This window comes from Miniopterus schreibersii, assembly GCF_964146895.1.
Source record: "Miniopterus schreibersii genome assembly, chromosome: 11".
Taxonomy (NCBI): Eukaryota; Metazoa; Chordata; class Mammalia; order Chiroptera; family Miniopteridae; genus Miniopterus; species Miniopterus schreibersii.
In genome coordinates, this window is record NC_138111.1 from 278,548 (window position 1) to 295,736 (window position 17,189).

Genomic DNA, 17,189 nt, shown 5'->3' on the forward strand with positions numbered 1-17,189 from the left:
TCGGAGTGAACCTGGGGAGGCGCGGCCGCGGGACCACGGCGGGAAGCGCGGGAAGCGGGGCGCTCGCTGCGGACCCGGGGCCCCGAGCCCAGGGCTGGGGGGGGACAGAGGGGCCGAGCGGAGCGCCGGCGGAGGAGCCAGACGGAGCGGACACCCCGGGACCGCCGGCGCCTGCGCACGCGCCCGCGCCCGGCCGCCTCCCTTGGCCCTCGCGGCGCCCCGTAGCCGCGCTCCCCGCCTCGCGCGTGCGCGCCGCCGCCCTCCCTTGGTCCTCTCGGCGCCCCGTAGCCGCGCGTCCTGCCGAGCCGGTGCCAAGATGGCGGCGCTGACGGGAGCGGAGCGGCCGCGCCGGGGGCCGAGGGGCCCGGAGCAGAGTCGCCGCGGCTGAGCCCCCCGCGCGGCCTTCGAAGCGGGAGCCCGGTCGCCGGGACGCGGGGCATGGTGCGACCCGCGCCACTCCGCCGCCGCCGCTGCTGCTGAGCTCGCGGGCCACGCCGAGCTCGGACGCGGGACGGGAAGATGTTTTCCGCCCTCAAGAAGCTGGTGGGGTCGGAGCCGGCTCCGGGCCGCGAGAAGAACATCCCCGCCGGGCTGCAGTCCATGAACCAGGCGCTGCAGCGGCGCTTCGCCAAGGGCGTGCAGTACAACAGTGAGTGCGGGGCGGGCGGGAGAGGGGCCGGCCCGGGGCCTGGCCGGCCGCGGGCCGCGGCGGGCGCTGTCCGTGCGCTTCAGGCTGTGCGGAGCCTGCCCGGGGCCGCAGCGCGTCGGTTTGGGCGCGGGGGACGCGGGCTCCGGCCTCCGACCCGCGGCCCTTCCCGGGAGGCCGGAGCCCGCGCCCTGCGCTCGGGTGGCGCGGCCGCCGAGCCCGCTGCGCTCCGCGGCGCCCGAGGCCCGGGCGGCCTGGCCCGGGAGGGGCGCTGGTTACGTAACTGGCAGAGCTCGGGGCCGGGGGCGCTGGCGTTTCCTTGGCAGGCTCCGATTTGCAGGCGGAATATCAGCGACGCCACACGTCCTGCCCCCCATCTTTTTTTAAAAGAAGCCCGTAAGGGGCTTGTTTAGACAGCTCCAGGAGGTGCGGGGACGGGACTTGTCGGGGTCGGAGGCCGGTCTCCCCGCGGGGGGAGCAGCTGTTTGCAGCCGCCCCGAGCCCGGGTCGCTCCCGTCCCGTCATCAATTATGCAGATTGTGTGGCTCCCCGGGGCTGGCCGACTTCTTGACCTCTTTTAAGTTTTCCGTCTCGCTGGCCTTTTCCTAGCAGCACTGGACGGCTTTTTATGTCCCCTGCTTTTAGACGCTTTCCCTCGGTGCTTCGGGAGCGGGCGCGGGCCTCCCTCCCTCTTTGCTTCCCGGCTGTGATGGCCTGTTTTGGTGGTGATGTATGATATCAAGAAACCAACTGGAGAGACCTTTGTGCAGGTTTAAAAGAGAGGTTATTGCCCTGGCCGGTGCGGCTCAGTTGGTTGAAGCTCGGTCCTGTGCACCAAAGGGTCTCGGGTTCGATTCCCGGTCAGGCACGTGCCCAGGTCACGGGTAACCCTGGCCGGGGGCGTGTATGGGAGGCAGCTGATGGATGTTTCTCCCTCACATGCATGCTTCTTTCTCTCTCCCTCTCCTTTCCTCTCTCTCTAGAATCAGTGAAGAACATGTCCTCAGGTGAGGATTTTTTAAAAGGAGAGAGAGCCCAGGCCAGTGTGGCTCAGTGGTTAGAGCACTGGCCTGTGGACCAAAGGGTCCCGGCCAAGGACACGTACCTGGGTGGCAGGTTCACTCCCCAGTCCCAGTGGGGTGCATTCGGGAGGCAACCAGTTGATGTTTCTCACACATGAGTGTTTCTTCCCCCCTCCTATCCTCTTCAGAATCAATGAAAAACATGTCCTCCGTGAGGATTAGAGGAGGGTCGCAGTTCATGCATTCCACTCACAATTTCATATGTATTTCTCATTCAGAGAAGAAAATAATAGTCAAAATACATATTTTACAAATCTTTTAAACCTACACTTGGGTCCCTTATTTAATTTTCTCGCTTACCATATTATTTTAAACTTAACTCCAGTCCTTTGGAAATTAGACCTGGACACTGGAAACTGTCTGCCTTCTGAAAAGCCCTCCCTGGTGGCCACACCCCCTGGTGTCCAATGGGCCGAAGGAAAAGGGCAGTGGAGTTGTCCAGAGAAGAAACCCCAGCCTCAGGTAGTTGGGGTCAGGTTATGCTCTCCCAGAACTAAATGAGAGAAATTGGGATTTGGACCTGAATTAAGATCGAGAGGAATGTTGTTCCTATAGTCGAGTGATGCAGTTTCAAAACTTTTGATTTCCTTTATTAGTCAGTAGAATAGAATGTTTCTAGTTTATTTTCCAAGGTATCTTACCTAGAGCAACAAACCAGGAACACGATAACTACAGGTTTGGGATTGTTCTAGCTAAGAGTCGACTTCCGAGTATATGGTTCTTAGAGAATGTTGTCCTCCTGGGGCAAATAGGCATTTTCTTTAAGCTCCTGTGGCGGCGAGAAGTGACTGGTCACAGGTGCGCAGCATCCCAGCATCCTGGGCCGTGTTTGTGTTTGGAAGTCACTTGCATCGGAGGGGAAGAAGCAGTGGGACCTGAATTGAATTGGTCCACTCTTTCTTTGGCAGCTGGACACAGTTTATCGGCCATGTGTGTGGAGAAGCTTTAACCAGGGGCAGCTTCCCGGTGAGGAAATGCCATTCGCAGGATTGCCCAGGATTGCCCGTGCTCAGGACTGCGTTCCTCACAGCCAGGCCCCGGGTCACAGGGCTAGAATTTAAAAATGGACTTGAATTCTCCCTCACTAGAGACCTTGTGGAAAGTTGGTTTCAGGGCAAGGAGCCCTTCCTTTAGGGAAGAGCCCCAGTAGGGCCGGTTTGCACATCGCCGAGCCTTCGCTGTCCGTGGCAGGCCACGTTTTCCTTTATGGGTTTTCCTTCTCTGGTTCATTTATTCAGCAAATATTTATTGTGTTCATCAGTGAAAACCAGACACGGATCTCTGCCTTGTGGGTCTTGCATTCTGGGGGGAGGACAGGGCACACAGTGAACACAGGGAGTGAGTGACCGTGGAGCCTGTCTCGAAGACGGAGAACCACGGAAACCAGACAGAGCACGGTGAGAGTCGGGGTGGCGTTTGGGCTTGAGATGGAGGACAGAGCCAGCCTAGTGGGGCAGGAGGGTGGCAGGGAAAGCACAGAAGGTAGGTGTGTTCTGGGCCAGGTCTCAGTGCAGCAAGGTAGGGAGAGGAGCACAGGACCAAGCCTTCAGGCCACCCTAGGGACTTTGTGAATGAGAACTTTGAAGGGCTCTGAGCAGAAAAGCGACCTCTGTGTTGGGAATGGGCTGGGCTGCCCAGGAGCTGGGGACCTTGAGATGACAGTAGCTCAGCAAAAGGGCATTGTGAGCGTCTAAACCCACGTCTCTGCAGGGTGCCTGCACGTTTGTGTCTGAGATGAGCCGTACACTGCTGTTTCTGTATGAAAGAGAACTATCCCCATCAGGAAATTTGTGGGGACGAGTGAGTTAATATTGAATCAGGGTAAAAAGACTCACAGGTCCTGCAGTCGAGCCATGTTCTGCATTGTGTCTTCGCTCAGGAAGCTGAGAATAGAAATGGAAAGTTAACCATCTGCTAGTAAAACAGCTAGTTTGCCACGTGCTTCTTAAGTAAAGGGCTGCTCTTATCACTTTTGGGTGACTCTTAATTAAAGGTTTTCCAGGTGAGTCACTTGCTCAGCTTATTTGAGCCAGTGTCTAAGGTTCTGAGATTGACTTGACTTTTAACCTAAAAGGAGGGGCTAGTTACTTATTTATTTCCAACATTGTAGGGTTTTTTTGAATTAACTTGTAAAATGAGTAAATGTCAGATTTTAAAAAGATTTCACTTCAGGAGAAAGTAAAACTTTGTTCTCGAAAACTGAAAGAAAATAAAAAACAAGTATGTTTTAAAATTGGCGAGGGTAAAAAAGGAAACTCTAAGATTACATCGAGACTGAGCAGGTAAGTGGCGTTTGGAGGAGACCCTCCAGAAATGAACACACGGTCATCAAAATAAAGAGCAACATACTCACTCTGAAGAGAGACGCAAACATGGGGTTAGCAGCAGGCTCGAAACATGTCTGTCGGGTATAAGCGTCGGTGGGAAGATCAGCGAGGGTGGAGAAGAGGCCATGCGTGAAGAAAAGACTGAAGGTTTTCCCATAATTCATGAAACTGCAAGTTGCCTGAGTCCAGAGTTTTAAAAGCATCCGCAGCTGGACACATCATTGGAAGTTTTCAGAACATCAGAATGAAAAAGAAAAATTATGGAAGCAACCAGAGCAGACAGACTGCCTTCAGGGGAAGCCGGTGGCAGGTGACCCACTCACAGTAACATGGGTAGGCTCCGGGACCGTCTGCAAGCCTGTACCCAGCACCGAGTGAGCAGTGGTCAGGAGTGACATGGCTAAGCTGTTTCAGTCCAGGTGGACACCTTACTGTGCCCAGTTCCTGCTGCAGTGAGTACTGAAGGTTACTCTAGGCAGGTGGGCACAGAGCTCAGAGAAGCCGTGGGATCCCAGGGCAGGAAAGCGCAGAACCACAGGTGTGGGGGGAGCCTGAGCATGTTGTTTCAGTTGAAGACAGTGCTGATTAACATGGGAACGTAGATGGAGAAACTGAAATCCAGAAGTTAACATGTCACGCACCAGAGGGGCAGGTTGGGAGTGCGGCATTCGGAAGCCCGGTGTTGTTTAAGAGTAAGACAGAAATTTATTAACTGTAGACCTTGTTACAACAAACATGAATGTTAGGAATTTAGGAGTTACTATTCAAAGAACAGAAACATATTGCAAATCTTCTAAATACCAGGCAAAGGGGGAATAGAAACCCCACACAGCCCTGGCTGGTGTGGCTCAGTGGTTAAAGCGTTGGCTCAAGGACTGAAGGGTCTCGGGTTCAATTCCTGCCAAGGGAACACACCTTGGTTGCAGGCTCGATCCCAGTGTGGGAGGAAAGCAATGGATGTTTCTCTGCGCTCGCACCCCCCCCCCCAAAAAAAAAAAGCTAAGGAACCAATATCCTTGGGTGAAGATTTAAAAAAAAAATTTTAAACGAAACCAAAAAAAACAAGCCACACAAGGTTGTAGGCGGCAGCACAGGAGGAGTAAGCACCTGTTGGCTCCACTCCCAGCCTCATCCTGGTACTTGCTGCCTCCTAGGCTCTGCGAGGCACTCCTGATCACCCTCCTTGGGTGTCTTCCCAGAACAAGCCAGCTCGGGGCACCCTGGCGCTGAACCCTGGAGGCAGCGGGAAGTCCACACTCCTGCGTGGAGCTGTAGGCTCTGGCCCCTGCACTGCTCTGTCCCTGCTTATCCCACCAGCACGTGGATCATCTCCCCAACCCTGCTCTGTCCCGCTTCCCCGCCTGACACACAGGCCACTGTAAATAGTTGTTGAGGGAGCAAACTAGAGCACAGGCTTTCTCCTGTAAACCCCCCCCCCCCCCACATACACACGTGTGGTCTTCAGAGGCCTGGCACTCTGCAGAATTTTGCACTAAAAATACAGAGCCGAAGAAAAGTAGGTTAACAGCAAACCATTGGGATCTAGGAAATTGCCCTGCCCGACTTCAGCAGCCCAACCTTGACTCTGACCCTGACCCTGTGAGCCCAACCCAAGTCCAGTCTAGGGGAGATGCTTTCCTGTGAGTACAAGGTCTGAGCAGGTATCATTGTGTCAGCCCAGGAGAAAAGGCCTCCCAGATCCTCTGCTGAGCAGCAGGGAGAGAGAGCAGAGGCCCGGCCGCCATGGGCACCAAGTGGACCCGTAGGCTCTCATGTCCTTGTCTGCCAGCCCACCCCTGGCCCTTGGACCCTCCCAGCTGGCCAACCACTTGGCCCAGGGTCGGTGCAGAAGAAAGTGTGTGTGGGCATGGACCATGGTGAAGTGAAAGTTTGCTTTGGGTTGGTTTGTTTACCTGATCTGCCCTTTCTCCCTCCTGCCAGTGAAGATAGTGATCCGAGGAGACAGGAACACGGGCAAGACTGCACTGTGGCACCGGCTGCAGGGCAAGAAGTTTGTGGAGGAGTACATCCCCACGCAGGAGATCCAGGTCACCAGCATCCACTGGAACTACAAAAGTGAGGGCGGCGGGGAGTGGGACGGGGAGGGCCAGCAGCTGCCCCTTGCAGGGTGGGGGCTTGCATTCCATTGCCCTTCCTTGGCGTTGGGTCCTTGGAAGCATCTTCCTCAGCATGGTGTTGTCATGGAAACTGTACATGTGTGCAAACCCCGTCACCTCAGAGGGGCTGTCATGGCTCTCATGAAAGTCACTTTTGGGACACTGAAATCTCCTCCCAGAGAAGTAGACAAGGCGGCAGGGGCTCCTCGGGGGGAGCTGGGTCCAAAGCGCCACCCTTGAGCCTGGATACCTTGGAAAGGCAAAAGGTCTGGCTTGACACGGGGCACATCCTAGGGCCAGGCCCTCCAGTGGTCGCAGCTGCCGTTGGCTCCACCAGCAGGGGGACCCTCAGTCATAGCCCCAGGTCTTTTCTTCAGGGTTTGAAAGTCCCTGTCCCCGAAAGGACTTGATGGACAGCATACCTGGTGGCCTCCTGGGCATGGCTAGAGTGGCCAGCTGCTTCCAGGAGGCGGAGGAGCTGCTCTGGGTGTTTGGGAACCATGCTTTTCAATGAAAAAATAGTGGCTCCACAGCAGGACACACAGGCCTTTGTAGGAGTTGAGTCCCACTTAGCCACATCCAGGCCACGTCCACTGCAGGGGCTGGGCGTGGCTCTGCTTCCTAGCCAAGACCACCCACCCCACCCTTGGCACCCCTTTCCCAGTCTGGATGAGGCTAGCAGGGGTGGGTGCACTAAGGTTCTCAGAATCCTTGGGGTGGAGGGTGGGTGGCCTCCCTGCCACCTAGGGAGGGAGTGTCTCAGGCCACAGCACGGGTAGACTTCTGGGCAGAGGTCCTTGGATGGTGCCCAGGGAGAGGCCTGTGTCTCCAGTGGTGCCTGGACAGCCCCTAGGACCCCATCTTTATACACTAGCTGGTCACTTGGGTACTAATCTTCTTTTCCTCTTTTAGCCACCGATGACATCGTAAAAGTTGAGGTCTGGGATGTAGTTGACAAAGGTAAGTCGTGTCTTTATATCAAGTACTTTTCCCTTTCGCATTCCGTTCATCCAGTAACTAGACGAGCCCTCCTTCCTCCCTTCCTGCGCCCAGCTCATTGGTGTGCCCTTGTCCTGTGTGGGTTCCTGTCAGTGTCAGCTCTGCCCACCTCAGATGGTGGGGTGACCATCAGCATCTTCTCGGAGCCCTGGCTGTTGGAGATCTGGGTTGGTGCTAACCTTCTGTTTAGTGTCTGGGTCCTGGGCCAGCGCCCCTGCATCTGTGGTGGACGGGAGGTGTGCACAGCAAGAACCCATCAGGGACCAAGTTCTGTGCTGTTTAAACGACTGTTTCACCCACGGAACCCGAACCTGGGCAGTGGGGTGAGAACTGTTTTGAGCTGAAGGAAACAGCCTTCTGTCTGCCAGCCCAGCCTGCTGCCTGTTGGATTGGGTCAGCAGGTGAGGGCTCAGGGAGAAGCTGTGAAAAGAGGCAGAGGTTGGTTTTTAGTACATGAACCCGTTTGTTCTGGGGGGATTAGCTTTGTCCAGCCTGCTGCACTGTGTCTGGGGGACGTGGAATCCCAGTGAGAACAGTCCTACCCCCTCAGTGTCTCTCAGCTGTAGGGGGGGAGCTCTGGGCCACTTGGGAGCCACCAGCGCCCAGCTCTGGCTCCATGGGCCTTCTCGGCCCTGTCTAGCTGTCCCCCTCAGCACTAACTCAGGGAGCCTCTATGGACTTGAAGGCAGCCCCTCTGGGCTGGGAGCTGGTCAGTCCTGGAAGGAAGTGCCCGCATTCGAAGCCGAGCCTGGTAGGGGCATCAGGGCGGTCTCACAGGCAGCTCGCTGTGCCCCTGGGCCTGCCCGGTGCCTTCAAGGCCAGGCCTAGCTGTCAGCAGCTCGTTGGGGCCTTTCTCCGGGCTAGGCTGGGGCAGCTGGAGCTGCCAGGGAGGCCTCACTGGGATCCCGGCCTCATCTTGCTGCCTCAGGGCTGCTACAGTGCTCGCTGAGTAGGGGCTGGGCTTCTGGGGTCTCCAGTCATCATGGCATTTGCTGAAGGTGGGGCTGGGGAGTGGGGCATGGGGAAGGGACGCTCCTGCCTCTGGCCATCCTTAGACATAGAGAGTCCACCTGGTGACTTTTGTGTTATTTAATCAGGAAAATGCAAAAAGCGAGGCGATGGCTTGAAGATGGAGAATGACCCCCAGGAGGTAGGCAGGATCCTGCCTTGCAGTCCTCAGGGGGCGGGGGATGCGGGCACCACTCTTCGGACTCCTCTGCCTGCCTGTCCCTCCCAGCTGCTCTCAGGACCTGTTGCCCATTGTCACATTGGGGTGGCTGGGCCCACCAGAGCCACTGCCCCATGTCAGTGACCCCGTCAGACACTATGTGGAGTTCCAGTGACCTGAGAGGGACTTACGTGAACTGGCCAAAGTCTATATCCCTGTCACAGAGGCCTCAGGTCTTAAAAGCACAGGGCGTGCCTTCATGGTGTGGCCTGGGCACATGTGGGCATGAGCATGGCTTCTAGTGGGCTGTCATGTGGCTACCTCCCTTGTCACACAGGAGTTGGGTGGACTATTGCTCTCTGTTCTGGGGCAGCTTCTCTGTTGCTTCCAAGGGCCCTTCCCTGTCCCGCTGTCCGCAGGCGGCCTCAGGACACGGGCAGCCTCCCTGTTCGCCTTCGTGGCGGAAAGGTTAAGTGACTGCCTGGCCCATTTGTGTGGCGTGTTGCCCGTCCCCAGCACAGCAGCCGCTCTGGTCTGTGTGCTCTAGAAGGTTCTCTGCAAATGTGTCCTCGGTGTTGGAATGCATACCTTGCCGTGGGGTGATGGGCGCCCCAGCACTCCTCCTGGATGGCAGAAAGTTGGGACCATGAGAGCGGGGTCCTGCTAGTGGCCAGTGGAGAAGACCCCACCCAGGTCCCAGTGGGGCCAGTCACAATAGCCCCAGAGTCTGAAGTAGTTATTGCCAGACCCTTTGAGGCAGTTTTCCGACCCCGTACTAGGTAATCTTGAGTTTACATATATTTTCCAAAGTGAAAATAGCTATTATCTTTTCTGTGTAAAAGTCCTGTTCAGCCTTTTCTGGGAGCTGTGGGCTCACACCTGTGGGATTCTGCCCACAGCACCATCTCTTACGCCCAATCCCCTCCCGTCCTCAGGCAGAGTCTGAGATGGCCCTGGATGCCGAGTTCCTGGATGTGTACAAGAACTGCAATGGGGTGGTGATGATGTTCGACATCACCAAGCAGTGGTAAGGGGCAGGCTGGGCACCCTCGCCACTCCAGCACCACCCCACCCAAGGGACATTCTGTGGGTCCAGCCAGTGGTGGTCACACCAGCCTCAACACCGGTGCCAAATGCTTCTCCAGGGCCAGCCATGGGCTGTGCACGCTGGTGGTTCAGCCACACAGAACTCCCAGCCTAGACGTTTGGGTGCCTGCAGGTGTGCACCTGAGGCCAGGGGGGGCGTGTTCACAGGCTGGCTCAGGGTTGGGGGCAAGGTGCACCTTGCACAGCACCACAGCCTTTCCTGAAAACACCATCTAAAATTTTGCGGAATCAAGTGGCGCTTTTATTGGATACTCCCAGAAGCCCCCCATTCTTTGACTTGTACTAGGAGGATGCACAGCAAAGTTCCATCTCAGTGAGAGGCTCCAGAGCAGGATCAGCAGTAGGGAGGTGCAGGGGCAAGGGTGGGGTGCTGGGCTCTAGCTCCCAGGGCCTCTGCATGGAGCCACGGTGGTGCCCAGCCCAGCTCTTCTGAGCATCCTGCAAACCTTTCCTGCAGTGCTGGATCTCACCCATACACCTGTGTGGGTGCCTGCTGGGCTGCATCCGTCTCCCACAAGTGCCCAGCAGTGACTGGGGTCCTAGGGGTCAGGTGTGCCCTGACAGCACACACAGGACAGCCATTGGGTGCAGCAGGCAGGACGATGGAGACATGCGTGGAGCAGGGGGGTGGAGTCCCAAGCACCTTGCAGGAAAAGCAGGAGCGCGCTCCACTCCTCAGGGAAGACCAGCACCTCCCGTGGACACTGCAGGGGGCCGGTGAGCCCAGGGAGACAGGTAGCTTTCCTGTGGGTTTGCGCATGGACAGTGGCCATCTCCACATCACTGAAGTGTCCTTGAGCTTCGTTGGACAAGTAGTGACCTTCAGTGCAGGAAGAGCATTCTGAAGAGCTGGGGTGGGCCAGCTGGGGCTGCCTGTGCCTGTGTGCCAGTGTACAGGCCAGGGGGATGGGGAAGTAACGGCAGGCACATGTCCATGAGGCTGTGAGACCCGGGTCCAGCAGGCAGCTGTGCCAGGAGGGGGGCTTAGGTGTGGTCAGACAGCTGGGACCCTGAACACCAGCATGCTCGGCTCAGGCGTTGCTTGTGAGGGCCTGGAGCCCTGCTGTGCCAGAGGACAGAGGACACTGAGTCAGCCAGTGTTTTCAAGTGGGCCCTGCGGCCGGAGCAAGGCGTGGCTGCATGCACGGGCATCCCCAAGCAGGAGGGCAGGGGCACCGTTGGCCCTTTAACAGTGTAAAGTATGTGTGAGTAAAAGAAATAGAACCAGGCTCCAAACATGGTGCACACTGTACTTTTCCTGCTCTGTGCCAGCTTCCTCTGGATCTGGGAGCTTTGTCACACTTCCATTAGTTATTCCTCATGTGACAACCCTGTCAGGCGAGACAACCATCAGCCCCACAGGTGGTGTGGCCCTGTGCCAGGGGACTGCAAAACCCCCACATTACTGCAGAGCAGAGCCCTGAGCCAGCAGAAGGGACACCTCAGAGAGCGCCATGAGCCCCGTGATGTACAAAAGTTGCAGAAGGACACGTGCAGGAAGGAGACTCATGAGCAGCTAAAAATAGGCAAAACCAAAGGCTGTTTTGTGGGTCGGAGATGCCCTGAACCCCGAGGAAGGCAGGCAGTGGGCACTGGGGGGGGGGGTCCACGGGCATGCACTGTGCTCTGCACTCCAGGGGATGCCTGTGGGTCAAGGGCACACACTTGACTGGGGCAGGGGTTTTGGAGCTGAAACTCAGGTGTGTGTCTTCACATGTGCCTCTGAAGGACCTTCAGCTACATTCTGCGGGAGCTCCCAAAGGTGCCGACCCATGTGCCAGTGTGCGTGCTGGGGAACTACCGGGACATGGGTGAACACCGTGTCATCCTTCCCGACGACGTACGTGACCTCATCGACAGCCTGGACAGGTGGGTGCCATCAGGGAGCCTGCTGAGGAGGCCTGGGAAGAGGGCCTGGGGCCATGGAGCCGAGGGGGACCCGTGGGATGGAGGGAGGGTAGGACCACTCTGCAAAGGGAACGGGGACTGAGGGCCAAGGGTGGCAGCTGCCTTCCTGGCACCAAGCAGGCGGATGAGGGGTGGGTGCAGTTCCCAGTGCAGGCAGTACTCTGTAGGCACATGGCTAAGCAGAGCCACCGAGGCTTAGGTCTAGGCCCAGGGACCAGGGGCAGTGACCTGCAGAAGGCACCTCAGGTGGCGGGGGCAAACAGGCAGCCTGGCCCGGGGACATCCTCGACCCACCGCACCAGGTGCCTCACTGATCTTCCCACTAACAGACCACCGGGCTCCTCCTACTTCCGCTACGCCGAGTCCTCCATGAAGAACAGCTTTGGCCTGAAGTACCTTCACAAGTTCTTTAATATCCCGTTCCTGCAGCTCCAGGTGAGCCCTGCCCTGCCCTCCCAGGTGCTGCACTGGCCATGAGTGGGGTGAGTGAGGCTGGAGAGGGGTGGTCACTGCAGCGGCGTCTGCTCAGGTTTCTGCTTCCTCCCCGCAGAGAGAGACGCTGCTGCGGCAGCTGGAGACGAACCAGCTGGACATCGATGCCACACTGGAGGAGCTATCGGTGCAGCAGGAGACTGAGGACCAGAACTACGGCATGTACGCCACCCAGGGGGCCCTGAGGCTGGGCCCATGCAGGGTCAGCACCCTGCCTGGGTCTATGTTGGTGAGACAGGAGGGACAGTGCCACCGTTCTTGCAGACCTGTTGGCCTGGGTGATGTGTGCAGCTCCAAAAATCCGGGTAATGGAGTGCAGGTCCCACAGGAAGGGGGTGAGAGTGGCCCTGCCGTGCCCCAAGCCTGCAGCCCCTCTGTTCCTGGGTCAGGTTCTCTACTATTAATGTCGGTAATGAAATACAGTAAAACAAGCCCTCATCTAGCACAGGTGGATTAGATTTTCAGTGGGATCCACCTGACTTCTGGAAGAGCTTCCCGGCTCCTCCAGGTGCTCCTGAGGACGGGACAGTGGATACTTTGAGACCCTGCCACCCCTGGGGCTCTAGCCTCTTTAATTGTCCTGCCAGGACCCACCATACCTCTGAGCTGATGGGTGTAACTGGGGACTGTCAGTTCACGAGAGATGGCTGCTCTGCTGCCGCCCACACAGCCATCTGGCCATGGGGATGGGCACACAGGTGGGCAGCTGCTGGCGCTGCACCTGCCTCTGCCCAGAGCAACCTCACCTGTTGGCTGCTTGGTGTGTGGTGCTAGGTGCCACTGGCCAGGCAGCACGCTACCGGAGGCCCCATGGACACTAGCCACCCTGGCGTGTTCTGGCTGAGGCTGCCATCCCTGTTTTGAGCCTGGTTTTCCAGGTTGAGACCAGCGTAGAGGAGGGTCTTCAGAGAGCTCCTTGATGTTGGGGTTCATGGGGCAGGGATGGAACCTTCTGGTCTTTGACAGCAGAGGTAGAGGGGCCCTGCCTGTGGGCTGAGCAGCCTGTGCATCTCTATCAGGATGGCTGAGTGGGTGGGGAGCAGCACCCCTGCTCTGTCAGGGTCCTGGATTCCCCAGAGCTGGTGGCAGCCTGTCCGCCCTCCACAGTGCAGGGGAGGATGCTTGTGTTTCAGGGTGGCAGGTGCGGAACTGGCCTGAAGGTCAGGCCCATCTGTGCTCACGGCCCTCGTCCCTGGTTCTGGCTGCAGCCCAAGCAGGACCCTTGCACCCTACTTGCCCCAGCAGGAGTCTGTCCCCAACGGACTTCCCAGAGCCAGATCTGGCTGTTGGCTCTGGAAACAAGAGGGCATGTCCACCTTGAGGGGGCCCCGCCCTACAATAGCTGCTCTGCTGCTATAGGGTTTACTTTGACCGAGCTTGGGCACCCAGCACCGCTAGCACATTGTCCCCTGGGGAGACAGCATTGGCACCCTGCCACCCAGGACTGAGCCTCTGGAAAGTTGGGGGTTTGGCAGCTGTCCCCATGCCATATCCATAGGAGATAGGGGCTGGCCTGGCTGAGGACTGAACCAGCTTCCTGCTGTGGGGCCAGAGGCTGGGCTGCACTCTTGGCCTGCACCAGACCCCAACCCCAAAGTCCAACCTAAGGGTTAGGGTGGCCAGCCTAGACACCACCTCCCAGTCCCCAGCTTGCAAGCAGAGACTGTGAAAGTCCCCCTTCAAACAAGAGCACGGTGGTCCTCAGCCTGCAGACAGTGGGACTTGTCTTGGGTTCAGTCCTGCCATCTGCACACATGGGCGCAGGGCATGGGTGGGGAGGGGCAATGCTGGCCTGTCAGCCCCTCCCCTTCTCCCAGGGATACTCTGCTTGATGTCGGGGTTTGAGAAGCTGAGCCTGAGGACAGGGATACCTGGCACTGAAGACAAGGAGATGAAGGCAGGTGTCTCACTCCTGTCCTGTGTCCCCCCAGCTTCCTTGAGATGATGGAGGCGCGAAGCCGTGGCCACGCATCCCCACTGGCAGCCAATGGGCAGAGCCCGTCCTCAGGCTCCCAGTCACCTGTGGTACCTGTGAGCGCCATATCCACGGGGAGCTCCAGCCCCAGTACACCCCAGCCAGCCCCACAGCCACCCGTTCACACCCCCTCAGCCTGCCCCTCCCCACCATCCCCCTCAGAGGCTCCACTACCCCCGGCACACCCTGTGGCCCCCGCTCCGGCCCCGAGACGCAGCATCATTTCCCGGCTGTTTGGGACCTCAACAGCTGCCGAGGTGGCCCCTTCCCCCCCAGGTAGGCCCTGGGGTGGTCCCTCAGGAGGTGTGGGTGGCCCAAGTGGTGACACCGTCGCCCTGGCCCTGTAAGCTCCTCAGACTGGATGGGGTCCCTTTCCTTCTGGGTGGGCAGCTTGACAGCCTGGTCACACATCAACCCCTGCTTGTGTCCTGGCCCTGCAGGCACAGATCAAGTCCCAGCTGCAGAGGCCCCAGCAAAAGTCCAGGACGTGGAGGAGTTTGTCCCTGGGGATGGCCTTGACCACAGCTTCCTGGATGACGTAGCACCCCCGAAAGATGAGAGGACCGTTGAGACCGAGGTCCCTCGGGACAGTGACAGGTAAGGGTGGGGCCAGGCCTTCTGTGAGCCACAGACCTGTGCCCTCAAGGGCACCTCTCAGGCAGCAGCTGTCCTTGGCCCTCGGCCCTGCCCACTCCCCCCCCCCAGACCCACTCCAAGCATCTCCAGTAGCATCACCATGTCCCTCTAAAAGGATGCACAGTGACAAGATGAAGCCAGCACCACGCTCCTTCCTGAGTGCCCTACACCACCTGCCAGCCCCCACCCTACACCCCACACCCTGCAGGAAACAACAGACCCTCCTGTGGCTTCTGCTGTTCGGGCAGCATCCCACCCCTCTCCTTGGACCCACCTCACGCCCTCCTGCAGGCCTCTCTGCTGCTGCTGCCACAGCAGTGGGGCCCCCACAGCAGCCCCAGAGATGGCCCTGGAGTAGGCTCTTCTCCCCGATCTGTCCCTGTGGAACACAGGGAGCAGCCTGTGGTTGCTGGAGGTTCCCGAGCTCAGGGTGGGGAGCCAGATGCCCACTACCCCCTCACGACCTCTGACCTCCCTGCCCCTCCTTTGCAGTGACGGGGAGGCCCTGGGAGGGAACCCAATGGTGGCAGGTTTCCAGGATGACCTGGACCTCGAAGATAAGCCGCCCCACAGGCCCCTGCTGCCCGCCAGTCCTGTCCCCAGAGAGAGCGTCACTTTTTCCAGTGAGGAGGCTGCAGGACACCCCAAGGCTGCTGCCCTGGCCCCCCAGAAGTGCTCTGAGCCAGAGACCAAACAGTATGTGGGGGTCCCTGGGGGAGGGGCCCAGGAGGAGGGGCCGACAGGCCTCCTGACACCTCCTTGTTCTGAAGGTCCTCCACGAAGGCTCTGAGGCCACACAGGAGTGCAGCTCCCAGGACAACAGAGCCCTGCCGGCCCCTCGCTGAGGGCACCTCTCAAGGGCACAGGGATGGGAAGGAGGAACCAGCAGCATCATCAGAGAGTGACCCTGAGGGGCCCATTGCTGCCCAGATGTTGTCCTTCGTCATGGATGACCCCGACTTTGAAAGTGACTCGGACACTCCACGGAGAGCGGTGAGAGCCCCGAGGACACATCTGGGACAGCATCGTGGGAAGGGGTAAAAGCTCCAAGTGTTGAGAAATATCTCAGCAATGCCAGAGCTCGAGGTCAGCCATGTGGCCCATCCCCAGAGCCTGTTGGCCCAGTGTGGTGACAGAGGGGAGGGGCTTTGGCATCCTGGCTGCCACACTCAGGCACTGCCATCCCTCTGACCCTGGATCAGGTGTGGGGGCCCCTCTAGGAAGCTTGTCACCTGCCCAGGAAATGGTGGAGCCCAACTATCCAGGTGACACGGCCGCCCCACCTGCCTGCTCCTCCAGGATGAGTTCCCAGTGCGAGAGGATCTCTCCGATGTGACCGACGAGGACACGGGCCCTGCCCAGGCACCCCCGCCCCCCAAACCTCCAGCCCCCTCCTTCAGAGTGAAGAGTGATGCAGATCTCTTTGGCTTGGGGCTGGAGGAGACCGGCCACAAGGCGAGCAGCAGTGAAGGTAGCTGGGGGCCTGAGGCATAGTCCTCACCCTGGGGTCCCTGGGCCACAGGGCACATTTCTGATCCCCTACCTGTCCCTTATACCCAGGGGGTCCTTAGAGCAGCAGGGCCACCCTACAGGTTCCCCGAAAAGCCCTACCCCAGGTCTCAGCCCTGCTTGGGGTGTAGCTGTGCTCTGAACACATCCCAGACCGGGGCTGGCCTGGCCTGCGGCCCTCCGTGGAAAGGCTGGCATGGTCTCTGCCTGCTGAGCTGCCACGGCCCCGGCCCTGTCCCTGTCCCTGCCCTTCACCCAGCTGAAAGTATCGCCTGGGACATGTCCCAGGATGGAGAGGACAGGGCCTCCCAGGCTCGCCCTGCAGGTGGAGGGTGTGCCTGTCCGAGAGTGCACTGGGGTCCCCGCCGTCCAGCCTGGGGGGCAGCGGGTGCGGGCCCCGAGGCTGGGATGGGGCGCTGACGAGGGTCCACCCTGCAGAGAAGGACAAGGCTCCCTCCCGGGAGAAGAAGAAGAAGAAGAAGAAGGACAAGGAGGTATGGGAGGGGGGGTGGTCCGGGCCGGCGGGGGAGGGGCGGGCGGGTCCAGGCGGGGGTGGGGGAGGCAGGGGCGGGGCGCGGCCCAGCAGTGACGCTGGCTGCGCCCCCAGGAGGACGACAAGGCCGCGCGGAAGAAGAGCCGGCACAAGCGGAGCAAGGACAAGGAGGAGGCCCGCGAGGACCGGCGGCGGCGGGGCCGGAGGGCAGTGGATGAGCTGGAGGCCTTCCTGGGGGGCGCGGCCCCAGGCGGCCACCTCCGCGGGGGCGGGGACTACGAGGAGCTTTAGACCCGCTGCTGCCGGGCGCACTCCCTGCTCCCTGCTCGTCTGGGGCGCTGGGCCCCCCTGCAGAGTGGGCCGCTGCCGCCGGCCGCATTGCTTCTCAGGGAGGGACTAAGGCCCAGGAGGCCGGCGAGGCTGTTTACAAAGGCGGACGCCCGGGTCACCGCCCACCGCATGCGGGCGGCCGGCTTCCTGCGGGGCTCCACCCGGCTGCGCTCCGCTGGCCCCGGCTTCTGGGCCCATCTGCTGACGCTGGGCAGTGCTGGCGCCTCCCAGGCGTGGTGTCCAGCGTCGCACCTGCCGGGGCGCGCCCCAGCTGGAGCCAGAATGTCCTTTCTCCTTCCACACTCAGCTCCCATCCATAAAGCTCTCCTGTTTTACTGCTTGTCTGTGTGCTGCTTCCTGCTGCTCGGCTCCCAGGGTGGCCAGCTGGGACTTGCCTGCA

At 59.4% G+C, this 17,189-nt stretch overlaps 1 protein-coding gene across 2 annotated transcripts; it reads left to right on the plus strand.

The window, feature by feature from the left end:
- Window positions 1-292: 292 nt before the first annotated feature.
- Window positions 293-17,124, plus strand: RABL6 (RAB, member RAS oncogene family like 6). 2 transcript variants are annotated; one of them, XM_081150962.1, is made up of 15 exons: window positions 293-649; window positions 5,997-6,131; window positions 7,085-7,132; window positions 8,269-8,321; window positions 9,275-9,366; window positions 11,175-11,315; window positions 11,684-11,789; window positions 11,905-12,008; window positions 13,778-14,097; window positions 14,262-14,418; window positions 14,950-15,153; window positions 15,228-15,450; window positions 15,757-15,928; window positions 16,405-16,460; window positions 16,574-17,124. In XM_081150962.1, the coding sequence occupies exons 1-15, from the start codon at window positions 520-522 to the stop codon at window positions 16,748-16,750; spliced, it is 2,118 nt and encodes a 705-aa protein (XP_081007088.1). In that variant the 5' UTR covers window positions 293-519; the 3' UTR covers window positions 16,751-17,124. The 2 variants fall into 2 exon arrangements, with proteins under 2 accessions (XP_081007088.1, XP_081007089.1); XM_081150963.1 differs by lacking the exons at window positions 293-649; window positions 8,269-8,321 and having other exon boundaries at window positions 6,091-6,131.
- The last annotated feature ends 65 nt before the right edge of the window (window positions 17,125-17,189 follow it).

What these genes read in the sequence shown, in the direction of transcription:
- RABL6 (XM_081150962.1), top strand. Translation starts at nt 520, where the DNA reads ATGTTTTCCGCCCTCAAGAAGCTGGTGGGGTCGGAGCCGGCTCCGGGC. An exon ending in CTGGGATGTAGTTGACAAAG is followed by an intron (nt 7,133 to 8,268) that starts GTAAGTCGTGTC and finishes TTATTTAATCAG; the next exon opens with GAAAATGCAAAAAGCGAGGC. An exon ending in GGTGGCCCCTTCCCCCCCAG is followed by an intron (nt 14,098 to 14,261) that starts GTAGGCCCTGGG and finishes CTGGCCCTGCAG; the next exon opens with GCACAGATCAAGTCCCAGCT.